This window comes from Aethalodelphis obliquidens, unplaced genomic scaffold, assembly GCF_003676395.1.
Source record: "Aethalodelphis obliquidens isolate GAN/ISIS:26980383/991018 unplaced genomic scaffold, ASM367639v1 scaffold8, whole genome shotgun sequence".
Lineage (NCBI taxonomy): Eukaryota > Metazoa > Chordata > Mammalia > Artiodactyla > Delphinidae > Aethalodelphis > Aethalodelphis obliquidens.
The window spans coordinates 56,113,859-56,140,623 of record NW_020837952.1 but is presented as its reverse complement, the minus strand read 5'-3'; the positions used below and the strand labels follow the sequence as shown (position 1 = coordinate 56,140,623).

At 39.4% G+C, this 26,765-nt stretch overlaps 1 protein-coding gene across 1 annotated transcript in view; it reads left to right on the top strand.

The window, feature by feature from the left end:
• ENTHD1 (ENTH domain containing 1) overlaps positions 1 to 26,289 on the top strand; it is a 97,988-nt gene extending 71,699 nt beyond the window's left edge. Inside the window, exons 5-6 of the mRNA XM_027107712.1 lie at positions 12,742 to 13,140; positions 25,309 to 26,289. Of these exons, the coding sequence (XP_026963513.1) occupies positions 12,742 to 13,140; positions 25,309 to 25,907 (998 nt within the window). The 3' untranslated portion in view covers positions 25,908 to 26,289. The remainder of the gene's footprint in view (positions 1 to 12,741; positions 13,141 to 25,308) is intronic.
• The last annotated feature ends 476 nt before the right edge of the window (positions 26,290 to 26,765 follow it).

The following is a 26,765-nucleotide window of genomic DNA, read 5'->3' as shown; positions in this document are numbered from 1 at the left end:
ATACCAAATAGGATAAATAATTTAAAAAAATTTTCAAACTCTCATATCATAGTGAACCTGTGGAACACCAAAGAAAGAAAGAAAGACAAATTATTTATGAAACAATACCAAAGCAGACTTTTCAACAGCAACATTAGAAGCCAGAAGACAGGGAATAATACTGTCTCTATTCTCTGAGAAAATATCTGTCAACGTAAAGTGTGTAATCATTTAAGAACAAGAGTGAAATAAATTCCTTTTCAAAAAAAAAAAAAAAGACACTTCAAATAAACAAAAACTGAGTTTACCACCACAGACCCTCAGTAAAGGAACTTATAAACATATATTTCAGGAAGAAGGAAATGATTCCAAAAGGAAAGTCTGAAGTTTAAGAAGGAATGGTGAGCAAAGACATTGGTAAACATATAGGTCAATCTAAACAAATACCGTTTTTAAAAAATAATTATAACATTTAATTTGTGGTGTTAGAAGAAGAACCGAAATGCTAGCTGTAACAATAGCACATAACTGAGGAGAGGGGCAAGTTAGAGTTACAGGGTTCTAAAGTCTCTGAATAATGATTCAGAAGGTGGGTTAATATTAACTTTGGACTCTGCCAGACTACGTATGTGTATTCGGATGTTAAAATGGACTCTTTCTGACTCTCTTTTTCCTTAGGAGCTAATAATAAAATAGATATCATATACCAAATCCATATGTGGAAGTATTTATTTATTTATTTATTTATTTAATTTCTTTTTGGCTGCATTGGGTCTTCGTTGCTGTGCGTGGGCCTTCTCTAGTTGCAGTGAGTGGGGGCTACTTTTCATTGCAGTGCACGGGCTTCTCATTGCAGTGGCTTCTCTTGTTGCGGAGCATGGGCTCTAGGCACACGGGCTTCAGTAGTTGTGGCACATGGGCTCAGTAGTTGTGGTTTACGGGCTCTAGAGAGCAGGCTCACTAGCTGTGGCACAGGGGCTTAGTTGCTCTGCGGCATGTGGAATCTTCCTGGACTCATATATATATATATATATATATGCGGAGAGCTATAAGAACAAGGACCATCCCCCTTTGCTGGGGGGAGAGAAAAGGTACCTGTCATCAGGTATTCAGTAAGGTGTTTTCCAAAAGGACATAGATTATATAATACTTGAAGTTTTAATAGGTCAGGGTTTTGTGTATGCTTATTTTGAGTAATGGAGCACTCATGCTTCATGAGAAATAGCACTTCACTTGAATTCACAATTTAAATGATATTTAAAGGTTCGTTGCAGTATTGCAGACTTAGACATGATTTATAATCAGTACTGAGGTAAAAAAGTTTATTATTGTTCTGTACATCTAATGGGGAAAATGTTTGAGAACTGTAGTTCCTCACCTCATCGTCATCTTTCCACAGCACACCAGGTCTCTTGGTCTCAGATACCAAGAACCAGTGGGTACAAAGAGCATGCGTCGTGCTTGTGGTCTGTGAATACAGAAATTTCTGGGGAGAAGGGAGAGTACTGGTGTGTTCGGGTTCCAGTCTGCTTCCAGGCAGGGCCATGGTGGGGACTCCCTCGTAATGCCAGCTCTTTAGACTGTCCCAAAATACAGTACCTGTTTATTCGTTTACTGTGGGCCGGATACCATTTCAAACATCTCATATATTCAATTCATGTCAGAATTAAACGTCTGACCCAATTTAGCTTAATATTTTACTCTCCTGGAGTCACCTGTAGGGTTTTATTGTCATTACAAGATTTGGTTGGATGGTCACAAACACTTCAGGCACCTGCCCATCTTGGTCAGCCTAGAGTGTGCCCTGTAGCACGTGGAGACCTTAGCATGCCAGAGACCAGATCCACTTAAACTCTAGCCTAAAAAACAGAAAAATGGACATAGGTAATGATCACCAGCTTCCCGAAGACATTTCCAGCTTCAGTTTTGATAACGATAATCTATTGAGGGAAATTATAGTTTTTATTATTGTTGGAACCATAACTATGGTGTAGAATTTAATAATGAGCATCCTGTATCTGCCTATTTTATAATCCATTCATTGTGATCCATTTTCGTGGCCTGAAAGTCTTCAGCCGTCCCACTTGAAGATTTTTAAAGAAAAGCACCTTAATTTTAAATGTGTCCATATTTTTCTGTGAGACGCTAAACCATTATCTCAAATTTATATCAAAAGTAGTAAATATACTTCGCATATTTCATAGCTGTATTTTCCAAATATGTTTTCTTATGTTAATACTTGGATATAATATATACTACAGTTAAATATAATGATATACGATAAAAAATTCTCAGAACCTACAACTGTGTGTATATACACCCACACATACACATATGGCATACACACACTTATCATAGATCATATAGAGAGTATAGCTATTCTAACTTATTATGATTATTTGGGGCTTTATATATATATTGTAAGGTAAATATAAAGATTTTCATGTCAAACATGTTATTTAACGTTCACATTAAATATCCATTTTAAATTAATGGCCTGTCTACTTTAAACCAATATATTAATGAGCAATTCAAATCACCCCTCCATGTTAATAATTTATAACTCTGGCCTCGTAGCAAAATGGCCTTATTATCTTTTTTTTTTTAACATCTTTATTGGAGTATAATTGCTTTACAATGGTGTGTTAGTTTCTGCTTTATAACAAAGTGAATCAGCTATACATATATCCCCATATCTCCTCCCTCTTGCATCTCCCTCCCACCCTCCCTATCCCACTCCTCTAGGGGGACACAAAGCACTGAGCTGATCTCCCTGTGCTATGCGGCTGCTTCCCACTAGCTGTCTGTTTTACATTTGGTAGTGTATATATGTCAATGCCACTCTCTCACTTCATCCCGGCTTACCCTTCCCCCTCCCCGTGTCCTCAAGTCCATTCTCTACGTCTGCGTCTTTATTCCTGTCCTGCCCCTAGGTTCTTCGGAACCATTTTTTTTTTTTTAGATTCCATATATATCTGTTAGCATATGGTATTTGTTTTCCTCTTTCTGACTTGCTTCACTCTGTTTGACAGACTCTAGGTCCATCCACCTCACTACAAATAGCTCAGTTTTCTTTCTTTTTATGGCTGAGTAATATTCCATTGTATATATGCCTTATTATCTTCAGGTCCTATTTCCTTTGGTTAACATAATTACTAAAGTAGAAGCTCCTTCAGTTACAGTTTTAAACTACAGAAGGACGTATTTTGGCATCCACCTCTTGTCATGCATGCCCACTCTCTGCTTTGTAGCTGTAATTGGATACTGTGTATCAGACTAACAGGAGAACTGATCACAGCAATAGCTCTGCTGCAATATAACACCCATTATTAGATTCACAATATAATAGAATATAAAATAATTTGCAGTGATTATAGTACCTGAAACAAGGCAGTGGAATTCTTGAAAAATGAAAAAGTGTTACCAGTATGGGAATGTTCCTATCTGTAGGCAAAGTCTCTCAACTCAGAATTAAATCTGATGTTCTCTTTTAAAAATGATTTCATCATTGTCTCCGAACTAGCAAAAACATTTTCAGTACCTTCGACAGCCTAGCTATTTCTCTTTTGTCCTTAGGCTCAAAGCGTGGAGGTGTGTTGGTGGTGGGTTTTTTTTTTTTCCTTGCTTCAGGCATTTCGGTGATAAGTCTGCATTTAAATATGCTGTCTGATGTCTTGCATAGGGAACAAGCTTCTTCCTAAAGATAACTGTCAAGAATATCCAAACCAGCTTTAATATGACTGACATTTCAAGGTCCTATTTTGCATTAATCAAGTATATTAGCAGGTGTAAATCACTGTACAATAAAGAGACGGGGTACAGTCTCATAATTTAATACTGGGCTTCCCATCCAGGAGTCTGCTGGATATATACTTGAGAATAAAGCTTTTTGACATTCAGGTTTAAATTGAAAGAAAATGAGAAACCAGAGAAAGCAAGCCAACCAGATTAGTTCACTCTGTGCTCCTCTCTGCCTTTCCAGTGGAATTCAGAGAAATTCTCTCCCAGAGAAAGCTGGGAGGCCCTCACGAAACAAACCCTTTAGTGTTTACAGAGTATCCATTTATGCGCTTTGTGTTCAAACAAAAAGACATTTTGCTGTTCTCAATCAAATCCCCACAGGTTCTCCTGGGCTTCAGAAAATTCTCCATAAATGCTGTTCATTCTTTATATGAATCCAAGAAAAAATCTACGCCATATCCCTTCCTGGGAGAAGACAAACAGGCACAGATACACAGGCCAGCTTAACTCTGTCCCCCTCTGCAAGGCCCCGCATCCCTAAAGGCAGCCCCAGGGACAAATGGCCTGAACCCAGTCGCTTCACAGTTATGCACCATTACAACAACTGTGGTAAAGAAGTACTTGGTGCAGCTGGTTCTACCACACTCTTTAGTCCTTCTTTTACTCCCCTAAAAAGAGCATTGGTTTAGAATTCAGGAATCTGGGGTTCTAGTCCTACTTCTGCCCTTTAATCATTATGTGATCCTGGCAAGTCACCTAATCTCTGGAAGTCTCAGGTTGTCCTGTGTATCACGAAGGGACTGAATTAGAATGTCCTCTAAGACTTCTCCTGTCCTATAGTCAAGTTTCTTTTAGTGACTAGATCATCCAGATAATGATTCCTTGAACAAACATTTATCAAGTGACTGTTTAGATACTCCACCGGTCAGTTACAGGTTGAACAAGTTGAACAGGATGTGTGCCCTGAGCGGGTGTTCAGCCTCCAGGGGTGCCAGAGCTGTCAACAAGCTCTAACAGGTCGTCAACCACAGATTTGTTTATTGCTGATACCAGAGCTTATTGCCTGCCACATACTAATACGTAATAAATATTTGTCAAATGAATGAATAAAATTTGAAATAATAAGTGAAAATATGAATATTCACATTGTAGTATGCAAAAGCAAAGAAAAGAGGGATTCATTTTAACTTTGAGGATATAGAAAAGACTTTACAAAGGAGGTAGTATTTGAATTGAGTTTAGAAGAGTGAAATCGTTTTTGATAGAGAAGGGTAAGGATGAGGATATTCTGGACTGAGGGAAGAGCATGAGCAAAACCAGAGAGATGTGAAAGTGTATGTCCGCCTAATGGCCATCGCGCTGGAAGCTGGAGTCAGGTATAAAGAGGCACAAGAGCATTTCAGGCAGGAGGAACAGTGTGGGTGAAGACTTGGTGCCTGGAAGGAGCATGGTAAATGTGAAGAACCGGGAGAAGTTAAGCATAGCAGAATCATATGGTTTTAGGAAAAGGAGTACAAAACGAGACGAGAGGTAAATGGGGACTGATTTATGAAGAGCCTTGTAAACCATATTAAATAGTTTGAAGAAGTATTGGAAAGAAAATGATCAGATTTTCAGTTTGGAAATGTCACTCTGGCTGTGCTATGCCGATTGAACTGAGGGGACAGGGCGGGGAGACCTTTTAGAGGCTGTGGGAGCAGCTATGCTCCAAAATAACCTGTGTGACTGGGAGGTTCATGGTCATATTAATAGAGGTAGAACAAACACCCAAGGATGAGAAGGCTGGAGGGTAGTGAGACTGCCCTGTGCAGAGGCATGACTATGTATTTAGGGCTGAAACTCAGCAGAAGTCAGAGCTGAGAATTAAAATGTGTGAATTACTTGCTTACAGGTGATAGATCTCATCCTCCTTTAAGTATGGTAATAGATGACGTCACCCTGGGGTATTGCAGAGGCAGAAAAGAAAGGGGGCAAGGATAGACTGTCTACATTTTAGAGGAAACAGAGCCAGGGAAGAACATTGAAAAGATTGCTTAGTGAGATGGAGGAGCCAGCAGAGTTCAGCTGAAGCAACCACAGAGGAATGAGTTTCAAGGAGTGTCTTGAGATTTCAATTTCCTTCTTCCTCATCACTCCTGCCTGTCAGTCATGAGGCCCCCTGGCCTGGCTCCTTCCTTTCCCTCCAGATTTCACTCCTCCCCTCTGCCACACACTTTGCTCTAGTACCACCGAATGGTTTGTATCTGCCCTGCTTTCCCCCGCCCCACGCTGTCTGTAACCTTCATTGCTTTGCTGAGGTTGTCCCATCTACTTGGACACCCTTCCCATCTTTCTCATCTTGGTTGACTTCTCCTCCTTTCAGCTCGGCTCAAACACTACCTCTTTCAGAAGACTTCCTTGAACCTCTTTGACATATTTGTACCTCTAAACCTCACACAGTGCCTGAATGTGTAGTTTCGTGGTACTTGTTTTGGTATTAAATTAACCTTAGAATCTGAATTCCTCTGGTCTCCTGGTTGCTTTTCCTTATTTCTATTCTCTCCCAGCCCTAGAGAATTTAATTTAAAGATATAGCAATAATTTACCTAAAGTACTGTATCAGCCCGAATCCAGTAAAGAGACAAAACGGTGTACCAGTTATGGTTCTGGCAGCTTTACTGAAGTATAATTATCATACAATCAATGTAAATATTTAAAGTGTATAATTTGATAAGTTTTGACATATGTATATACCCATGAAATGACAACCACAATCAAGATAATACTCATCATCCCCCAAAGTTTCCTTGTGCCCTTGGCAATCCTTACACCTGCCCTTCCCTGCCTTGCCCCTTCCCTGTTCCTGTGTAATCACCAATCTACTTCCTGTCATTATAGATTTTATGGATTTTCTAGAATTTATATAAATGGATTCATACAGTAGGTGCTTTTTTGTCTGTCTTATTTCACTGTCTGGCCTAATTATTTTGAAGTTGTGTGCATCAATAATTCACTCATTTTTATTGTTGAGTGATATTTCATTGTATGGGTATACCATAATTTGTTTATCCGCTCACCTATTGAGGGACATTTGGGTTGTTTTCAGATTTTGTCTGTCAGAAGTCTTGGGAATTCCCTGGCGGTCCAGTGGTTAAGGATCCACGCTTCCAGTGCAGAGGGTGCGGGTTTGATCCCTGGTCGGGGAACTAAGATCCCACGTGCCATGCGGCTCAGCCAGAAAATTAAAACAACAACAACAAAAAAACCCCAACCAACCAAACAGAAAAACATTCATGAAGAAGTCTTTGTGAGGACTTAAACTTTGTTTGCTATTGGCAAATACCTAGGAGTGGAATGCTGCGTCAGCCAAACTGTTTCCCAAAGTAATTGCACCCTCTTACATTCCCACCAGCAATGTGTGTTACTCTAACCAGTGTCCTGTGAATGATGAGGTCTCCCACTGGCTAGTGGATGTGTGAACTCCCCACCCGTGTGAGCTCTGAAGATCACACCTACTGTTCCTTTCAGGAGGCGCGTGCCCCGGCTTCAGGTAGCTTCCTCACCTGCCTGCACTGATCAGCAGATCTCCAGAGGTCTCTCTGGTACTCTGCCCTACACACTCCTATCATCTTGGCCTCCACAGATGCCCAGCTCCATCTCCTCAATTTGGATACTACTGCACTCCCCCTGGGTTCCCACTTCCTTCTCTGTGGCCTGGAAACTCTCTCCAGGCAGTACACTGGGAAAATTCTTAGGGCTCACCTTCTTTATTTCCTTCTTTCAGGATTCACTGTCCTGTATTGCCTGAAGTTCACAGTCTGGCAACACTGTTTCATTAATTTTGTCCAGTTTCTCAGTTGTTTTAAGCAGTAGGTTAAGTCCAGTCTCTGTTCCATCTTAGCCAGAAGAGGAAGTCTAATCAGCACCAGTTATGTTAGCAGAGTTTCCTCTTTGGCCTGTGGGCATTTGAAGTGTGTTTTTATTTAGTTATTTATTTGGCTGTGCCACACGGCTTGTGGGATCTTAGTTCCTTGACCAGGGATTGAACTCGCACCCTAGGCAGTGAAAGCGTGGAGTCCTAACCACTGGACACCAGGGAATTCCCTGAAATGTGTTTTTAAATCTCTAAATATTGGGGAGTTTTTTCTGGGTATATTATTATTTATTTCTAATTCAGTTCCACTGGCCAGAGAAGTTAATACAAGATTTCAAGCTTTTAAAGTCTATTGAGATTGTTTCATGGCTCAGCATATAGTTTATCTTGGGAAACATACCATGTAAACTTGCAAATTTACCAAAAAATGTGTATTCCGCAGTGGTTAGGTGTGGTGCTTTATAGATGTGATTAAGTCAAGATAGTTGATAGTGTTGTTTATGTCTTCTGTATCCTGAGATGTTGTGTATTCTGTCACTTGCTGAGAGAGGGGTATCAAAATTGCCAACTGTGATTTGGTTGGATTTGTCTAATTCTCTCTTCAATTTTATCAGATTTTGCTTCATTTAGTTTGAAACTCTGTTATACATCTACATACACATATTATGTTTATATCTTCCAGATGATGGACTCTTTTGTCATTGTGAACTGTCCCTTTTATTCTCTAATAATACCCTTTGTCTTGAAGCCTGTTTTATCTGATCTTAATATAGCCACTCAGCTTTTTAATGCTTATTGTTACATGGTATGTCTTTTAAAATCCTTTTACTTTCAATTTACTTGTGACTTTGTTTTTAAACTGTGTCTCTTGTATATGGCATATAATTGGATCTTGTTTTTTATCCAGTCTGGAAAATATGACTGAAAAAAACACTGGTATGGTTGGATTTAGGTCTACTATTTTATTTTCTGCTTGTCCCATCTGTGTTTTGTTCCTCTGTTCTTTCCTTGCTGCCTTCTTTTGGGCTAATTCAATACTTTTTAGAATTCCATTTTAATTTATCAATTGGATTTTTAGTTATACCTCTTTGTATTAATTTTAGTGGTTTCTCTAGGGATTAATTTATATATCCTGAACCTTGTGCAGTCCCATTGCATCACCACTTCGCATAAAATGTAAGAGTCTTGCAACAATATAGGTCTAATTTACTACCCCATCATTTATGCCATAATTGTAGTATAAATTATATTTACATTTGTTGTACTACTTCACACTGTGTTATAATCTTTTAAACAGTCACATATATTTTAAAGAAGTTAAGATAAAAAATAATATTCTATATTTACCTTAATATTTCCCATTTCTAGCACTCCTTATCCTTCCCAAAGATCCAGCTTCCCATCTGGTATAATAATTTTTCTTCAGCCTGAAGTACTTCCTTTAGCATTTCTTGTTATAAAGGCCTGCTGGCCATTAATTCTCTTAGTTTTTGTTCATCTGAATATGTTTTTATTTTGCCTTCAATTTTAAAGGACATTATTGCTGAATATAGAATTCTGCATTGACAGTTTTCGTTTCCTCTCAGCACAATATATATGTGTATGTGTGTGTGTGTGTGTGTGTGTGTATATATATATATATATAAAATAATCTGGTAATTAATACAGTTTATTGGCTTTTGCCCTTTTTCGTTTTACCTTTCCTACTCCCTCACTTGTGCTCTTGGGATCACCAGCCAAATCAACTACGTGCATCTAAGTCTTTTTTTCAGAGTCTGCTTTTGGGGGAACCCAAACTGAAACATGTTCAATTTACGTTATGTAAATCTGTATACAAATATACAAACACTTTCTTTTTTTTCCATGAAAAAGACCATTTGCTAAACAAATGTATTCTTTATATTCACTCATTTATTGAGAAGCTGCAGTCTCCTATACATTGTGAAATTGAACTGGTAACTTGTATTATTAGTTATTTTTATGTCTTTGGCACTTAGTGTGTATATGCATGCAAGTATGTATATATATTCTTTCCTTCTACCTATCTACTTATCTATCTCAATAAAATACACACTTGCTCTTAAGTTCATTGACAATTAGAACTATGACTTCTTCTTAAGTATGTCTCTAAAATCTAATAGAGTTCAGTGCAAACAGTAGGTGCTCAACAAGCGTTTCCTGATTGATCATTCTTATTTTTAGGCTTCACATACACTATGCATTGTTATACACAAAGTCAACATATAAAATTGATATTAGATAATTTACAAATTAAGGAATTATTAAATTTAACAAATATTTGCACACCTCCTATAGGCAAAAGCATGGTGGAGGCTGTGAAGTCAGAATGCAGGAACATAATATGGTGTGTGATAGGCTCTATACAGCAAATAATTCAGTGAAAAAATGAGTTTACAGAAATAAATACTATTTCATAGAAGGGAAGGATTAGGATTGAGTGATAGACATGACTGGAAATAGCTTCCAGAAATAATTATTTGAGAAGGACCTTGAGGAATAGGTAGGGTTTAAATAGACAGAGAACGGGGAGGGTGTTCCAGTGTTGGAGTGCAGGGTAAGAAATCAATGGTAATAAAGCTAAAGAAAGATGAAATAACACGGAGAATGAGGATGAAGGGACCTGAATGAACATGGGGTGTGTGAGTAACCAAGAGAATGGCCTGACTGAGGGTTAGTTTCCTATTGAGTAACGATAGAAAATAAGCAATGAAGGGCCTTTAAACCCAAGGCATGTAGACTGTCACTAAAACAAGAGGGAATTTTTGCAGGATTTTTTTAACGTGAACTATAAATAACTAAAGTAGAGATTGAATTGAAGAGGATCAGTTTGGCATGTTGCACAGAAAGAGCAGGGATGAAACACGGCTGATGGCATAGAAACCCAGTACAACTTGCTGTCTAGAATCTTCAGGCCTCTTTAGCTTTCCGTTTAAGTGAAGATTTTTCTCTTTTAGGTAATCTGTGCATTTAAAATCATTATTTTCCATTTGTCATCATGCTTTCTCTTTTAGATCATAGTATTTTATTCATTTTAAAAGGTTATCAGTTTTTTAAAAAGTCTAAGTAACCAGAAGATTGCATTCTGTTCTTTCTGGACTATTGAGAAAGGGGCCTGATAGAAACATAATGACTCCAGTCTGGTTTTTTTCGTTGAATTTTAATATTTTTTTTTTGTTCTTTTGTAATTTTAAACTTTTGTACTAAACTTTAAAATTATGGTTATACAGATGACTTCATACATCCCAATTCTGAGATTTAGATGGAGTGTTGTTATGAATATTGTCATCAGAAAGTCATTGTCACTCTGAATTATCTTAGTTTACATATTGCTAAATTTCAAGATGCTTTCATTACTTATAGAAAGACTTTCCTCCTAAGAAAAATTAAAGTCAATGGAAAAATATTTAACTAAAATTCACTTTTTAGGAATGCTTTTATGTCAGTCTGGTGATGTACACATGCACTTTGGGATACCATTGATCTCGTATTCTACTAAGAATATATTAATTTTTTAAAGAACGTTTATCAGCTAGGTATATAACTTGATCATATGCACATCAGGAATATTCTAGAAGTTATTAAGTAGTTAAACTATATTCAATTTAAAAAACAAAGGCATTACCTTTTTTTATTCTTGTGCTTCAGTTTGGCTTTTCACTCAACAAGCACTTATCAAACACATCCTATGGGAATGGCACCGTTGTGTGCTGCGGTATAAAGAAAACTCCTAGTGAGTCCTCCTCAAGGAGCCTGTTTTCAGGTAGGCGGCCAGACTTGTAGTTAACAAGGTGAAGTGTTACAGCTGCTCACAGGGCTCCAAACAGGATATGGTAAGGGAAACAATAATAGGATTAGGCGAGGAAAAAAAATCAGGGCAAGCTTTATAGAGAAGGTGAGAGTTGAATTGAGTTTTAAAAGATGAAAAAGTTTGGAGATGAGAGGTCTGGGAAAAAATGGAATTCCTGGTAGAGGTAATGATTCCGGTTTCTTGAACCGTCTGATTCTGTGGTGAACTAGCAGCACTTTTGCCCAGGTTAGCCTCCAACTGTGGATGAAAATGGAAAGGAAGGTTAGAGTCAAAGAGAATTTGTTTTTCTTTATAATAACTCAGAGCCTGCACGTGATGATAATAAGCATCTCACTGCACACTGTGAGGTATGTTGTGATGCACATTGTGATATGTTAACACGTGATAGCAACTTACTTAATTCCTGTTGCCTCCTCTCTTTTGGGAGCTCAGATGAGACAGTCTTCCTTCCTCTTGCCCTCTCTCAGTTTTCTTTCTTTCCATATCCAATTTCAGATGAAACTATCTGAGAGCAAGTCCCTAGCACTGACAGTGTTGATAACAATTTGCATCTAGAAACTTGGACCAGGCTCATAATTCATATTCAGTAATATTTCCATATCAGACCCACCCTAAATTCCAGATCCTCTCCATTCTTTCAATTCCTTCAATTTGTAATAAATATTATTTGTCTGTTGTATTCCAGGTACTTTGTCTGTTATATTCTAGGTACTTTGGTAATATTAATGAATAAAAGGGACAAAGATCCCTGACCTGATGGAACTTACATTTTAGTAATCATCACAACTGCTCTGGAAAATTGCTTTTTTTCTCCCACAGAGATTTATCATGAAAATTAGGTTGCTATCTAAGAGAGTGATTTTCTTTTACGGGCTTTGTATAGACACTGGGGTGGGAAGACATTTTTTATTTCTGGGGAAAAAGGCTTTTTTGTAGCTGGGGGTTCTGTAAGGCTAGACCAGTATGATGTGGCATATTTTCTCTAGTTTATCTTGTAAGAGATGAAGGTTTGAAGGCACTAAAAATATAGTGGTTTCAGAGACAGATAAGTGGGTGAAGGGAGAAATATTTAAAGACAAGTTATTTGAAGCTTTCCTTGACTTGGCTTCAGTGAGGAGAAAGAGAGAGAAGACAGCCACCAAATGACTAGTGCATCAATTATAGCTTGGGTATACTTTATACAGACAGAATAGAAACATAGTAAGAAAGTAGAAACGACTAAATAGGAGAGAATTCTGTTATGGCATAAAAAAATCCAATTATTAAAAATGCAGTAAATTTGAAATAGAGTATTTTCAGTTTCATTTTTTGTTTACAGTTCTTATTTGTTACTTCACAGATGCTGTGCCTGTTCCCTCAGAAGAAAGCCCATCTCTGCAGACAAGTGTGAGTTTCGACAAGAAATCAGACAGTACCATTACAGATACTGTAATAGAAAACCCTCTGCAAATGTCTCTAGAAAAGCAGCCAGCTGCAAAAAGTTTTGAAACATTGACAACTTTACCAGCATTTTGGCCATCTAGCAAAGAAGAGTTCATCAACCCTAATTTAAGGATATCAAAGTCGGATTCTACTTTCTATAACCAGGGCTCTGTGGAGACACTCTCTGTCTCTCCCTCATTCAAGACACTTGACCCAGTGAAACAGACTGTAATAATCAGTAAGGACCATCAGAAACGAACAGAATCCGGCCTGGTTCAGGTGGAGGATGAAAACCTCAAGACCTTAACCACATGGGGTGAGTCTACAAAAGACCTCTTTTGAAGTACTCTTCTTTTACTTTTCTCTGCTTTCTGTCTCCTGTTTTTGTTCCCTCCTTTTACTCTCCATCCATTGGTATTAAGAGACGAACTTGAGCTGGGGAAGTCCCCGTTTATTAAAGGGCTAATAGCAGTTCATCTCTGTGGGTTACAAGTGCTGGATTGAAGCACACGTTCTGAACAGTTCTGATGCAGAACAAATTAGAAAGAACTAGCATTAAAGAAGAGCTTCCTGTTAAACATTTAGGCTAGTTATTAAAAAACTATATGAAAAAATTGTTTAGTATGCATATCAGTATGTATACACACACACACACACACACACACACACACACACACATATATGGGAACACATGCATATGTGTGTGTGTGTTTTCCCTTTTTAAAAAGAGTTGTGTACTGATTCCAAAAACAGGTGGAGAATCTCTTCCTTTTCTGTCTTACAAAACATTAAGAGGGTTGCAGTATTCTTCAGACTGGATTATAAAGGATAAAGCCAGTTGAGATTCCAGGTCGTTGGCCATCAGATATTAAATCCTACATTTTTATAATTTCTTCTGTAAAGTTAATTAGTAAAAGAATAACTTGTTTGCTGGTGCATTTTTCAAAGACTAAGTAGTTTGTTCTTATATATGATAATGCTAACTAACTCATATAAATATAAAGTTTTTAATATAAATCTTATAAACTGCCTCAAATTCAGGTCACAAGTACAATATAAATACAAACAATGGAAGCCAAAATGTTGAGGTTAAAGAAATTTATCTTGGTGCTAGTAAGGCCAGTGAATAACAAAAGACTCTTCTTACTGCTCTTTCCAGAATGTTTTGAATTGAGTAGCCTAAAAATAAGACTAATTCTTAGTTTTGTCACCAGATCAACTTTTCTGCTGAGACTGCTGATGGAGAACCCAGTTAGTACTGGTTATGATGGCCGTGTTAGTTTATGTGCATGGCTGTCCCCTGGGAAGTTATTTTGATTCATTTCTTTCACAAATACCACAAAAAGAAAATTGAAAATAAATTTTGGTCACTGCTTGTGTATCAAGTACATTTAATTATAAAAATTAGCAAGAAGTTCCTCTAAAACCAGTGAACAAGGAAGACTTCTTCTCCTACTTAAAATGAAGTAGATAGCATTAGTCTAATCCTCCCCCAAAAATACTGGTTAAAGCTGGAAAACTATTAGAAGTCATCGTAAAACAACCAAGGTAGAAAACACATGATGGGTCAGGATCCTAGGAAAAAGGATTGTGATATTGTGATATAATAGAAATATATATTTGGTCTTCATCACTGATTTCTGGCACAGAGCTCCTGAAACTCTTGTAATTTCCTGAGTGATAGGAGAGAGAGGAGCATCTTTTGTTATTCATAATAAGCCCTTTCAAGCCCACCCCTGACCTGTGGGGAGAGGAGAGGGGGTGGATGCTGAGTTAATCATCAGGGGACAGTGATTTGGTCAATCATGCCTCCGTATTGGAACTTCTATAAAAACCCTAAACAACGGGGTTTAGAGTGCTTCCTGGTTGGGGAACACATAAAGGTTCTGGGAGGATGGCACACCTGGAGAAGACACGGCAGCTCTGTGCCCCTATCCCATACCTTGCCCTATGCATTTCTTCCATTTGGCTGTTTCCTTATAAACCAGTAATAGTAAGTAAAGCATGTTCCTGAGTTTTGCGAGCCATTGTAGCAAATTATCAAACCCAAGGAGGGGACCATGGGATCCTTCAACTTATAGTCAACAGATCAGAAATAGAGGAGGCCTGAACTTGCAATTGGCATCTGAAATGGGGGGCAGTCTTGAGGGTTTAAGCCCTTAATCTCTGGGATCTGCACTAACTCTGGGTAGTTAGTGCCAGAATTGAATTAAATTGTAGGACACCCAATTGGGTGTCCACAGAGCACAGGAGAAATCCTTCGTGTGGAAAGCCCACACGTTTGGTGTCAGAAGTGATGTGAGAAGAGTAGGAAACTCACCACATTTAGTTGGTCCCACATTCACCTCAGTTTTCCCTGCTTGCATCATTTGCTTATTAGCAGAGCAGGATGATAGAAGCTGAGGGAAAATTAGAGGCCTGGGCTTTCCACAGTCTCACTGAGCTTGGGAGGTAGGGTTGGAGTTTTGGACTTCCAAGGTGTCAGGGACTCAAGGGGCCAGTATTCCAGAGGGGAGAGAATCACAGAGAAAAAGTCCATAAGTCTTTGTGTAATTTCTTACTGTTACATTTGCCTGCTGCTAAACTGCTCATGTTCTGGATAAGATGCCAAGAAACGAAATGGGAAGCAGCCAACCCGTTCAGCCAGCCTAAATGGGAAGAGGCTGACGAGCTAATCAGAGATTCTCATAATCTTGTGGCACTGAGACAGAGGTTGGAGTTCAGGATATGCCAGATTGCAGGGGCTCTGGTAAATACTCTGTGCTTTCAGCTGGGCTCTCTAACAGGCTACACCCTAAGCATCAGAAGTACACTCTAGGAGTAAGGACAAGCCAGAAATAGAACAGCCCTCCCAAATGCTGAAACCGAACTTCAACTACAGCAAAGTGTCTGGAAGACAATGAAATCCTTTCTTGAGAGCTGCTACAATTTTTCATGCATAATGTTTGGCATTCAACAAAAAATTACCAGGCATACCAGGAAATGACCAAATGACCAGAAATACAGGAGAGAACAGACAACAGAAAGAGACTCACAAATAATGGAGATCCTGAAGTTATAAGATAGGTACTTTAAAATAATTATGATTAATATAATCAAGAAAACAGAGGAAAAGATGGGGATTTCATCAGAATAGAATACTACTCTCTATAAAAAAAGAATCAAGTGAATTCATGAATTCCAAAGCTGAAAAATATAGTAACTGAAATTAATACCTTGAGGGTACTGTTCAGTGCACATGGCCTGAGATGTCAAAAGAGAGAGTTCAGCACTGGCAGAGAAGCTGAAAATTTATGAGGGAAACCCTGAAAGGGAGGGAGACTCAGATGGAGTCTCAGATCCCATTTATAAACTCTGCCCAAATCCTTGACTGACTGCTAAACTGTATGTGTAAGGGAAGACCCCAGTGACTCGTGGAAAAAAAAAAGAACACTGGAAATTATAAATATGTGGGTAAATATAAAATACTATATATTTTTTTTAATTCTAATTTGAAAAGTAACATACAACTCTTCAAAGCAAAAAATTTTAATACTGTATTTTGGGTTTTAAAACTTATGTAAATGTAATTACATCACAACATAGCACAAAGAATGGCTGAATTGCATAGTTGTTAATGGCACAGGTTCTGGAGTCAGACTGCCTGGGTTCATAATCTCAGTTCAACCACTAATTGTGTGACCTTAGGCAAGGCCCTTGACCTCTCTGCATGTCAGTATCTCCATTTATAGGAAGAAGTCGTGATGGCACTGCCACATGGAACACAGAGGCCGTTATAGGAAAGGATTCGAGGTGAGAGAAAGGAGACAAGAGCCGGTGGGTGAGGTGGGGGAGAGATCCCAAGATGGAGCATGATGTGGGGAAGGCAGACAAGAATCCAGACCAGAAGGAGAGTCACCTCATGCTGCGGGCCTGTAAGGAAAGAGGAGAAAGGCTGTACCAGATGTGAGGGAAGGGTTTTGTTGTTTTTAATAATTTAAATGCGTTGAGCCTTCGTGGGCCACACTCTATGTGTCATGGCCTCAGTATCTTATTGTCTGAGGTCACCTACCAAGCCCGAGGGTTTGGAGTGGCAAAAGGGCTGTGAAGAGACTGGAGATTTAGAACAGCCCATCTAGAGAGTGGAGGAGGGAGCTGATAAGACACTGAGAAGACGGAGGAGGCGTAATTTGTAGTCCAGATTTGCAGCCGCCTGTGCTTTTCTCCTGTAGTGCTGAGCATCCCAGGGATAGGAACGAAGAGGGTAGATATTTAAATTGAAATAGGATTAGGACAGGGATTGGGGAACTGCAGCCTCTTGGGCCACAGCCTGTTTTTGTAAATAAAGTTTTATTGGAAAACAGCCACACTACTCAGCTCGCATATTGTCTTTGGCTGCTTTTGTGCTACATCAGCAGACCTGAGTAGTTCAAACAGAGACTGTATGTACCACAAAGCCTATAAGATTTACTCTCTGGTCCTTTATATAAAAGGTTTGCTGACTCCTGAATTAGGAATTAGTAGGAGGTAAGGCAGAAGATGTGTTGGCAAGGGGGTAGCTAGAAAATGGCTGAAGTGATGGATCCTGGGATTCTAGACTGGACAAGAAAGGAGCCAGAACTAGGAGGCACTGATCGAGAGAAAATAGAAGGATCGTTGCATCTATTGTCTCAATGAGGCCAAAGTGTAGATGTATTAAAAGGAATGTAAAAGGAATCTAAAAGGCTGGAAGTAATTGAGAAGAAAAGTAATCTTGGAAAACAAGATTTCAGAGTAGGGCAGTTGTGAGTGATGATATATTCTAGGGAATACTCAGAGGAATGGCTGAAGGTCATTGTGGTTGAGGAATTCAAGAAATGATGAGGCTAGGATGGATGGCTAGTCTCAGATGATGGAGGATAAAGAAGATAGTACCTATTTCCTGGTTTTCTTTTAAGAAATATTTGTTTACATGAAGGCTCCAGGTCTGATGTTATAAACTCTTTGGAGATAATGAGCTGGGCAAATTAAAAAATACTTGCACACTCGTATTTTAGCAGTTCGCAAATATCAGGGAGGCTGTTGAGGCAGCCACCTAATACACTTCAGTGTCTTTACTGAATGAGAGGGATGGATTTGCTGCAGCGACCTCCTTTGACCCTTTGATGATAAATAACTGTTCCTAGAACAGCCCATTCCTTCTGCTCCTCTGTTTATTTGGAGCTCAAACTATTGTTTTAGGTCGTTAGTTTATCATGCACGCTAAAAAGGAAGCAGGAGCTAGTAAGTACTTAGAAGCCAGGTCTGGTGGCAGGCAGCTTTCATTATAGTCTCATAAGCCACAGTTAGGGTAAGTGTGTTAGACGCATTGGATTTTACTTTCTAATTTGAGGGAGGAAAAGAAAAATCTATACATTCTCATGTTGGGATAGTTGTGAGCATTCTCACTGGCTTCGTCCTTTCTTTCTGTCTCATCGGTTCCGTTTTCTTACTCTGAATTTCAGCAGTAGTTGTTCTTTGTAGCTGTGTTTCAGTTCACCTTTGCTGGGGAAAGAAACCAAACATGACACACACACAAAAGACTCATTAACCATACCTCTTTCTTTTGGGCTATAAAAGCCTTCAGAGCTAGAACAATTAACAATTTCCCTAACAAATGGGGAAAATGATAGAAAACAGTTCTGCAGACCATCGCAGCTAACTCTGAGCTCCTGGTCAGGCTGATTCAGAAGCACCGTGCAGAGCAGAGCATTGAAGGGAGAGGGGAGTCTTATCACCTGCCAGGGAAGTCACAGCGCACATGCTCCCTGTACCCCAGACACGGCCTGACAACGCTCCCAGCTGTGCAGCCCCTGCCTGCTTTTGTACAGACAAAAAGACACACTGATTTGATTTTTTTAATTTAGTGAACCAAACTTATACTTCATAGGTAAGTGAGTAAACTCACCTTTAATCCAGTAATCCAGTTTTCCTAATACAAATGTAGCGTAAGTGATTTATAATCACTTATAATGAGGCAGACTTATTAGCATTTCTCTGTGTTACTCCTAAATCTGGTTCTTTTGTGTAGCTTATTTATAGTAATGGCATTAAAAATAAAATTTCAAATATTACATTAAAAGAATTGAGATCTAATTCATGTACCATAAAATGCACCGTTTTAAAATGGACAATTTAGTGGTTTTCAGTATATTCTTAGAGTTGTACAGCCGTCACTACTGATTCCAGAACGTTTCCATGACCCTCAAAAGTCCTGTGCAGGGACTTCCCTGGCAGCGCAGTGGTTAAGAATCACCTGCCAAGGCAGGGCACATGGGTTTGAGCCCTGGTCCGGGAATACCCCACATGCCACGGAGCAACTAAGCCCGTGCGCCACAACTCCTGAGCCTGCGCTCTAGAGCCCGCAAGACACAGCTACTGAACCCTCATGCCACAACTACTGAAGCCCGCGTGCCTAGAGCCCATGCTCCGCAACAAGAGAGGCCACCGTGATGAGAAGCCTGCACACCACAACAAAGAGTAGCCCCTGCTCGCTGCAACTAGAGAAAGCCTGCGAGCAGCAATGAAGACCCAACACAGCCAAAAACTCAATCAATCAATTAATTAATTCATTAATTAAAAAAAAAAGTCCTTGTACACATGAGCGGTCACTCCCAGTCCCCCTCACCCCAGCCCCTGGCAACCACTATCTACTTTCTGTCTCTCTGGATTTGTCTATTCTGGACATTTCATATGATGGAGTCATGCAATATGTGGCCTTCTGTGACTGATTTCTTTCACTGAGCATCATGTTTTCAAGGTTTATCCATGTTGTAACAAATCAGTACTTCATTCCTTTTTATGGCTGAATAATATTCCAATGTATAGATAAACACATTTTATTTATCCCTTCATCAGTTGATGGACATTTGAGTTGTTTCCACTTTTTGGCTGTTAGGAAGATTTTTGTAAATGTCTCATTTTTTTAACCATAGAACAAAATCAGAATAGTTTAATTCACGTGTGTAGGTAACTTGACAGCCATTATATATCAGTGAGGAAGACTGAAAGAGATGAATTGGAGAATGACAAAAAAAAAATCCCTCTGTTGTACAGTGAACTGTTTAGTTGACCAAAGACCTGCTGCTAGCAGAAAAATTTCCATTTACTGCTAAAGAGAGTTTTTAAATATTTCCAGAAGTGTATTTGTCATTTTACGTTTGCAGCCCAGTACTTCCAAATGCTTTTTAAGTTTAAAATTGTAATATGATAATTAACAGACCCAATGTTATTCGTGAGTATAAAAAGTTAGAGATAACACATCAGCATTTGGAATAATTTTGTCAGTGCTATATTCAAGTGAGTGCAGCATTCATTAGCATGCATGTATCACACAGTGAGATTTTTATAACCAGCCATTTACAGCAGCTTATTTGCAATATTCTCTGCATTTCAGCTCTGGGGGGTGGACTGTATGAAGAGGATGCTTGTGAACAAATAACCTCCTTAGTGAGCCAGAGAAGGGTCACTAAACAGGCAGGGAGATGCACCCTGAAGTGCAGTGTGCAGTGTCTGGTACAGCTGCAGCGTGTTTGGAAACAAAAGTAAATTGGCCTGCAGCAATTAGAGATGAAGTGGCTTTTTATGAGCAAAAGGATCCTGTAGCCTATGAATCAAAGCTGCAGAACTGTAAACAGTGAGAAGCTATTTACTCAGCAGTTGTAGCTAGGAAGCAGAAGAAAGGTGGGCATACAGTAAAAAGCAGTGATTCTCAAACCTGAGCATGCAACAGAAACTCAGGTTTGTTAAATCTCCTGAGCCCAACCTATCCTCGCAAGTGTCTGATTCAGTTGGTCCGGGGTGGGGCCCAAGAAGTTCATCTCTAACAAATAACCAGGTGATGTTGCTGCTGCTCCTGGTTCAGGAATCACACTCTGAGAAACACTACACATAAAGTGGAATACCAGATACTCATCACGTCATACACGTGTGACTATCATAACTGTGTTGTCTTTACATATATAACATTATATTAATATTTGACTCAAATATTATTTTCTTCCTGGCCTTCTTAAATGTTCCTTATGAAATCATTCTTCCTGACCAGAGTGAATTATTTCTAGAATAGTTTCTTAGTACTCTTAACATATGTGTTTTGGGTCCTAGAATCTTAGAATCTCACCAAGGATATATAGTTCTGTCACATGATGTGTTGATCTTGCCTGAAACATTCCTGCCAAATGGTCATTCAGGCTGTGCATGAGCTCCATGAGTACCAAGAAACTCACCACTTCCCAAAGCAGCTCATTTCATGTGTGGAAAACCATGACTATTAAAAAGTTGTCTTTTTTAAATTGGGCTGAAATCTCTTTTCCTATTACCTTCACCTGTTAACCCCAGTTCCAACTTGTGCACAATATGAGAAAAGGGAGATAAATATTACTAAGATGTTGTGACTATTTTCCAGTAACCAAATATAGCCTCTTACCCTTTGTCCTCCTATCCCTTTTTGAATAAAGATGTGCATATCCATCAACCATTCCTTATGTATCTTTATATAAGGAATGGTTTTCATATTCCCTCATCATCCTGGTTGCCTGCCTTCTCAATTTTATATCCAGAATTTAACATAATTCTCTAATACTGTAAAAATAATTATAATATAGTAGAATGGTGTGGACTTAGAGCTTAGTGGGTTAGATTATATGGTTTAACATCAGAGACTAGAATTTGAGTCTCATCTCTGCCCCTTTTTAGTCCTGTGATCTTGGGAAAGTTTATTTGCCTCTTTGAGATACCTTTGCCTCATGTTTTAAATGGGGTTATAGGGACTTCGCTGGTGGTGCAGTGGTTAAGCATCCGCCTGCCAGTGCAGGGGACACAGGTTCAAGCCCTGGTCCGGGAAGATCCCACGTGCCACAGAGCAGCTGAGCCCGTGTGCCACAATTGCCGAGCCTGCACTCTGGAGTCTGAGAGCCACTACTACTGAGCCCACGTGCCACAACTCCTGAAGCCTGCACGCCTGGAGCCCATGCTCTGCAACAAGAGAAGCCACCGCAATGAGAAGCCCGTGCACTGCAGCGAGGAGTGGCCCCCGCTCACCGCAACTAGAGAAAGCCCGTGTGCAGCGTGCAGCAACGAAGACCCAACAGGCCAAAAATAAATTTATTTAAAAATAAAATAAAATAAATGGGGCTTCCCTGGTGGCGCAGTAGTTGAGAGTCCACCTGCCGATGCAGGGGACGTGAGTTCGTGTCCCCGTCTGGGAGGATCCCACATGCCGCGGAGCGGCTGGGCCCGTGAGCCATGGCCGCTGAGCCTGCGCGTCCGGAGCCTGTGCTCCGCAGCGGGAGAGGCCACAGCAGGGAGAGGCCCGCGTACTGCAAAAAATAAAAATAATAAATAAATAAATAAAAATAAAATAACTGGGGTTATAAAGCTCACCCCACGTGCTGTTATTGGAGTGTGGTGCTGAATAAAGAGAATTAGAAACAGTTACTTGAAAAGCAATTTCAACCCTTAGACGTTCCCTCCGTGCCAAACAGATGGACAGTTGCCCTGAATATTCACCCACTCTCACAACCTCTGGCAGAAGTCTGGAGATGTGTTTTCTGGAGAAGGTGGGTGGAGGGTCTCTGAAATGAGAGATGCTAGGTAGAGTCGAGTGTGCAGGTCCTATAACAAACACTACAGGATGAAGTGACCATGTGCAAACCAAATGCTGAATGCCGAGAACCCCGTCTCCTTTCCCTGCTAGACTCCCAGCACACTGAGAGCCAGATCTTTACCTTCTAGGCAGGAGAGAGAAACTGTTCTCACAAGCACCTATAACCCTCAGGGGAAAGAACCAAAGATACTGACATTAGTCGTTCCCCAACAGATGACCCACTGAAATGACTATACACTGAAGCTCAGTGTTGACCAGTCTCACACTTACACTCAGAGCTTCCAATCAACTTTGTAATTTTTCACTCTAATCATAAGCAGACAGCAAGGTGTTCCAGACATCTGAAAGAAACTTCTAACGTGGAACATCGAAACAAGGGATAAGAGAATATGTGGCACCCATGAAACAAAAACAGGGTGGTACAAAAAGAATTTCTGAGAACCCCCAAATAATAGCTCTTGGAAATTAAAAATATAATAGCAGAAATTAACAACTCAGTGGTAGGATTGAAAGCTAAAGTTGACAAAACTCTCTGAGGAAGTAGAGCACAAAGACAAATGTAGGGAAGATGGGAGACAAGATTAGAGGACTAGTCCAGGAGATCTAACACCTGGACTAGTTAGAGGTTCAGAAAAAGAACACAGAGAAAACAGAGAGGAGAAAATAAATTATTAAAGCAGTAAAGAAAAGTTTCTAAAGCTGAAGGAAATGAGTTCCTGATTAAAAGTCAGTTGACTTTCAGTTGACCTCAATGAAGTCACCCTTGGGGCACACAGAGAAGCCTCCAAACACGGTGGACAAAGAGGAAATTCCATGAAACTTCAGAGATAAAACGGTTACATATAGTTATGTACAATGAATGGAGTGACTCCCACTCCAGAGCAGCAACACTGGAAGCAAGAAGACAGTGGAATTCTGCCTTCACAATTCTGAAAGAAAGGATTTCTGGCCCAGAATTTTATGCCTAACCAAATATCATTAAGCCTAAAAGTAGGACACAGACATTTTCAGACACGCGAGTTCTCAAAATTTTACTTCTCACGCATCCTTTTTCAGTGAACTAATGGAGAACGTGCTACTCCAGCACGAGAGTAGACCAAGAAAAAGAGAAAGACCTGGGATATAGAAAACAGGAGGATGGCGAAGGGACATGTCAGATGACAGCTGTGAGTGGAGCTCAGAGTGTCGCTGTGTGACTCAGAACACAGATATGCTGAGGCTTTCCTCATTGGCATGCCCATTACCACATACCCTCTTTTTAATCCAAGGATAGAATGTCTGGATAGGCCTGACCTAGAGTCCTAAGTGTGCTTGTCCTGTCTTGACCGTGTGTGCATGAAGTTCCTACTTTCCTTTTTGTGTCCTGCTGCTGCATCAGCTGAGAATACTCATTTCACCCCCCAAAAGTTTTGTGATGGGAATTCTTTCCTGAGAACTGGAGATAGGCCTCAGAGAGCTTTGAAGCAGAAAACAGAAGCTGCCTGCCCTGGCCACGTGTTCTACAGGAGGTCCAGTTTGGTTTAGAGGGGCATGAATATGTAAAATAAAATTACTATAGAGAGATAAGTGCTAAATGGTAAGCATTAATTCCCCTTTTCTATGACTTATAGTGAATACGTTTGTTTTGTTTTGTTTTTTAAGTAACAAGCACAGAGTTAGTTACAAAGACTTCAGCACTGGAATTTGCCAATTTTTACCACCTAAGACATAAGTGAATGTAAATAGACATTCCAAGGAGACAAGAAAAAGTTCTGTGCCCAAGAAAGTTTGGAAAACACTTGAATAAATTACAGGTGGCCCTGGAACAACATGGGTTTGAACTGCATGGGTCTACTTACACATGATTTTTTTCAATAAGCATGTAGTACAGTACCACAGGATCTGAGGTTGATTGAACCTGCTGATTCAGAACCTCGGGTATGGAGGGCCAACTGTAAAGTTATACAGGGATTTTCAAATGCGCAGAGGGCCAGCGCCCCTAACCCCCATGTTGTTCAAGGGCCAGCTGTACTGTCGATTTCTCAGAACCTTAAATATGCTGACGGACATTGTTAATCCCCTAACGGGAGGCACAGTATGCAACTGGCTAGTCTTGACTTTGAAGCCCTTTTCTCACAAAACATCTTTTTACATCTTAAGGAACACAGTGTTCCCCAGAACAGTTTGGGAAATAATGATTTGGAGTGAAGTGTGAAAGAAGAGATTTAATATGATTTTGCCTGAAGGGAAGTTTAAAACGTTATCAGATTTTTAATTTTATGGAAAATAGGCTTAGAATGCTTTTGATTTTACTTACAGTTTCTTGGTGGAAAAAAAAAAATTATATACATGTGCTGAAGTGTCCTGGATCTCAGATGGGTTGGACTCAGTCTTGACTATATTTGACCATTAAGAGAAAAAGACTGGTTTTATAACTGTGGGGTACTTGTAGTTGGTTGTTCATTTTGCCATAATATTTTCTGTCAAAAAAAAAAAAAAAAAAATGAAGGAATCTAAGTTACAGGTTTCTCACACTTTCTACTTTAAATGTCAACTTAAAATGCTGGCAGTGAGTAGAATACCGTGTAATACTTTACTTTTCTGCTGTCTCTGATAAGTGTAGTGTAAAAATATATTGGGCAACGTTTGAGAGTCAAGATGAATATTGATATTCCTATTTTAGTTTCATTTCCGTGGAATTATTGACACATAAACACAGCTTCAGATTTTCTCTATTTCTTGCTTTGGGTTTATTTGGGCTTATTATGACTATTTAACATATAAAATTCTAAGTAATTTATTTAAGTTGAGACCAGATAGGATTTTACATTGTAAAATTATTTTAGCTATTACTGTCATTTGTATGTTGCCTAATCTTTGTCTGTCATTTATACATTTTAGTTGCAACTGCCTCTAAGGGGGCATCCTCCTTTTCTACTTTATCCGTGTCATCTCCTGATTCAGCCTCTCCAAAGAAGTCTGTTCATCTCTCACCCCCAATTTTGGCCGGACCTTCCTTCTGGAGTTTGTCCCATCAACAATCTTCGCCTGCCTCTGTTAAAGATAAGACAGCCAGGGTTCATCACCCTTTTGCTCCTAGGGGCCCACTGTCCTCTGATGAAGAGGAAAATGACCACCTCAACCTACTGGAAATTCTTCCAGACAACTCTGATTCTGCCAAAAAGAAGACAAGTCCTATTTCTAGCAGTAATTGGGTAGCATCTTCCACCCAAAATGTAGACCATTTCACCTCTATGTCCTGTTCTAGTTTTCAGGCAACCAAAGACCTGCCTAGGGAGCCTGAAACAAATGATTCCACTAACGTTCTTCTAAGGGAGGTGAAAAATGCAATAGTTAAATTACATGAAGATCTGAGCATGGTGATACAAGAACTTAATGTCATCAATAACCATCTGGTAAGCATGAGTGGGAATAGTCCCCAAATAAACAAGTCTCTGCAGTCTCCCCAGTATTCTGAGGGGTGCTCACATCGAGTCTAACAATCTCAATAGCCATTTTTTTATAGAACTCATGTGGTGTCACTTCCCAAGGACTAAGAAATTAACCTTTTATAGTTTCTCATTACTATGGCAAAAATAGGTTGTTGGTTTGATTTTTCCTTGTCAGGTTTATTAAACAAGTATATTTCAAACCAATAAATTCATTTGGGTGGTTTATTTTTTACAGAGAGAAAGAATCACCTTTGATAATATTTTCAGATTTAGATATTAGTTCATTTGAAACTGAAGAGAATTTCATTCTTCCACGACCTGTACTTTACCTCAAAATACATTGAGCACTAGTGAAAGTTGTGGTCAGACTTCAAACTGCAAACGACTGTTCTAGAGCTTTTGGATAAATTGGTAGTAAGAAGCCCTTCATTTTCCATCTGTGTGGAGATTCATTGTTAACAGACCTCTGCCTTGATTTAGAAGAACTGAGTCTGGAGTGTACATTTCACATGTTCTAATGTCAAGTTTCAGGTTCTGCAAACCAAGGGCCAGAAATCTTTCCCTTCTTGCAAATGCCACTGTTGGTTGAGAGTTAAGTTGAGACAAGTAGGACATGGAACAGGTGGTTTGTTGTTGTTGTTGTTAATGTCTATTGCAAAGTGAATTTAAATGTGTACTCTTTTTCTTGTATTTTGGAAAATAAATTTGGTGTTTTTCATCTTACATGTATCTTTTAAATTCTTTAAGACTGCCTTTCAAGTAGAAATGTCTCAATTATTTATAGGGAAAATGCTCTGGTTTTGGGATTACAGACCGTTGTTTCTCAATCCTGCTGCAGATTAGAGTTACCAGAGGACTTCCCTGGCAGTCCAGTGGTTAAGACTGCGTGCTTCCACTGCAGGGCGA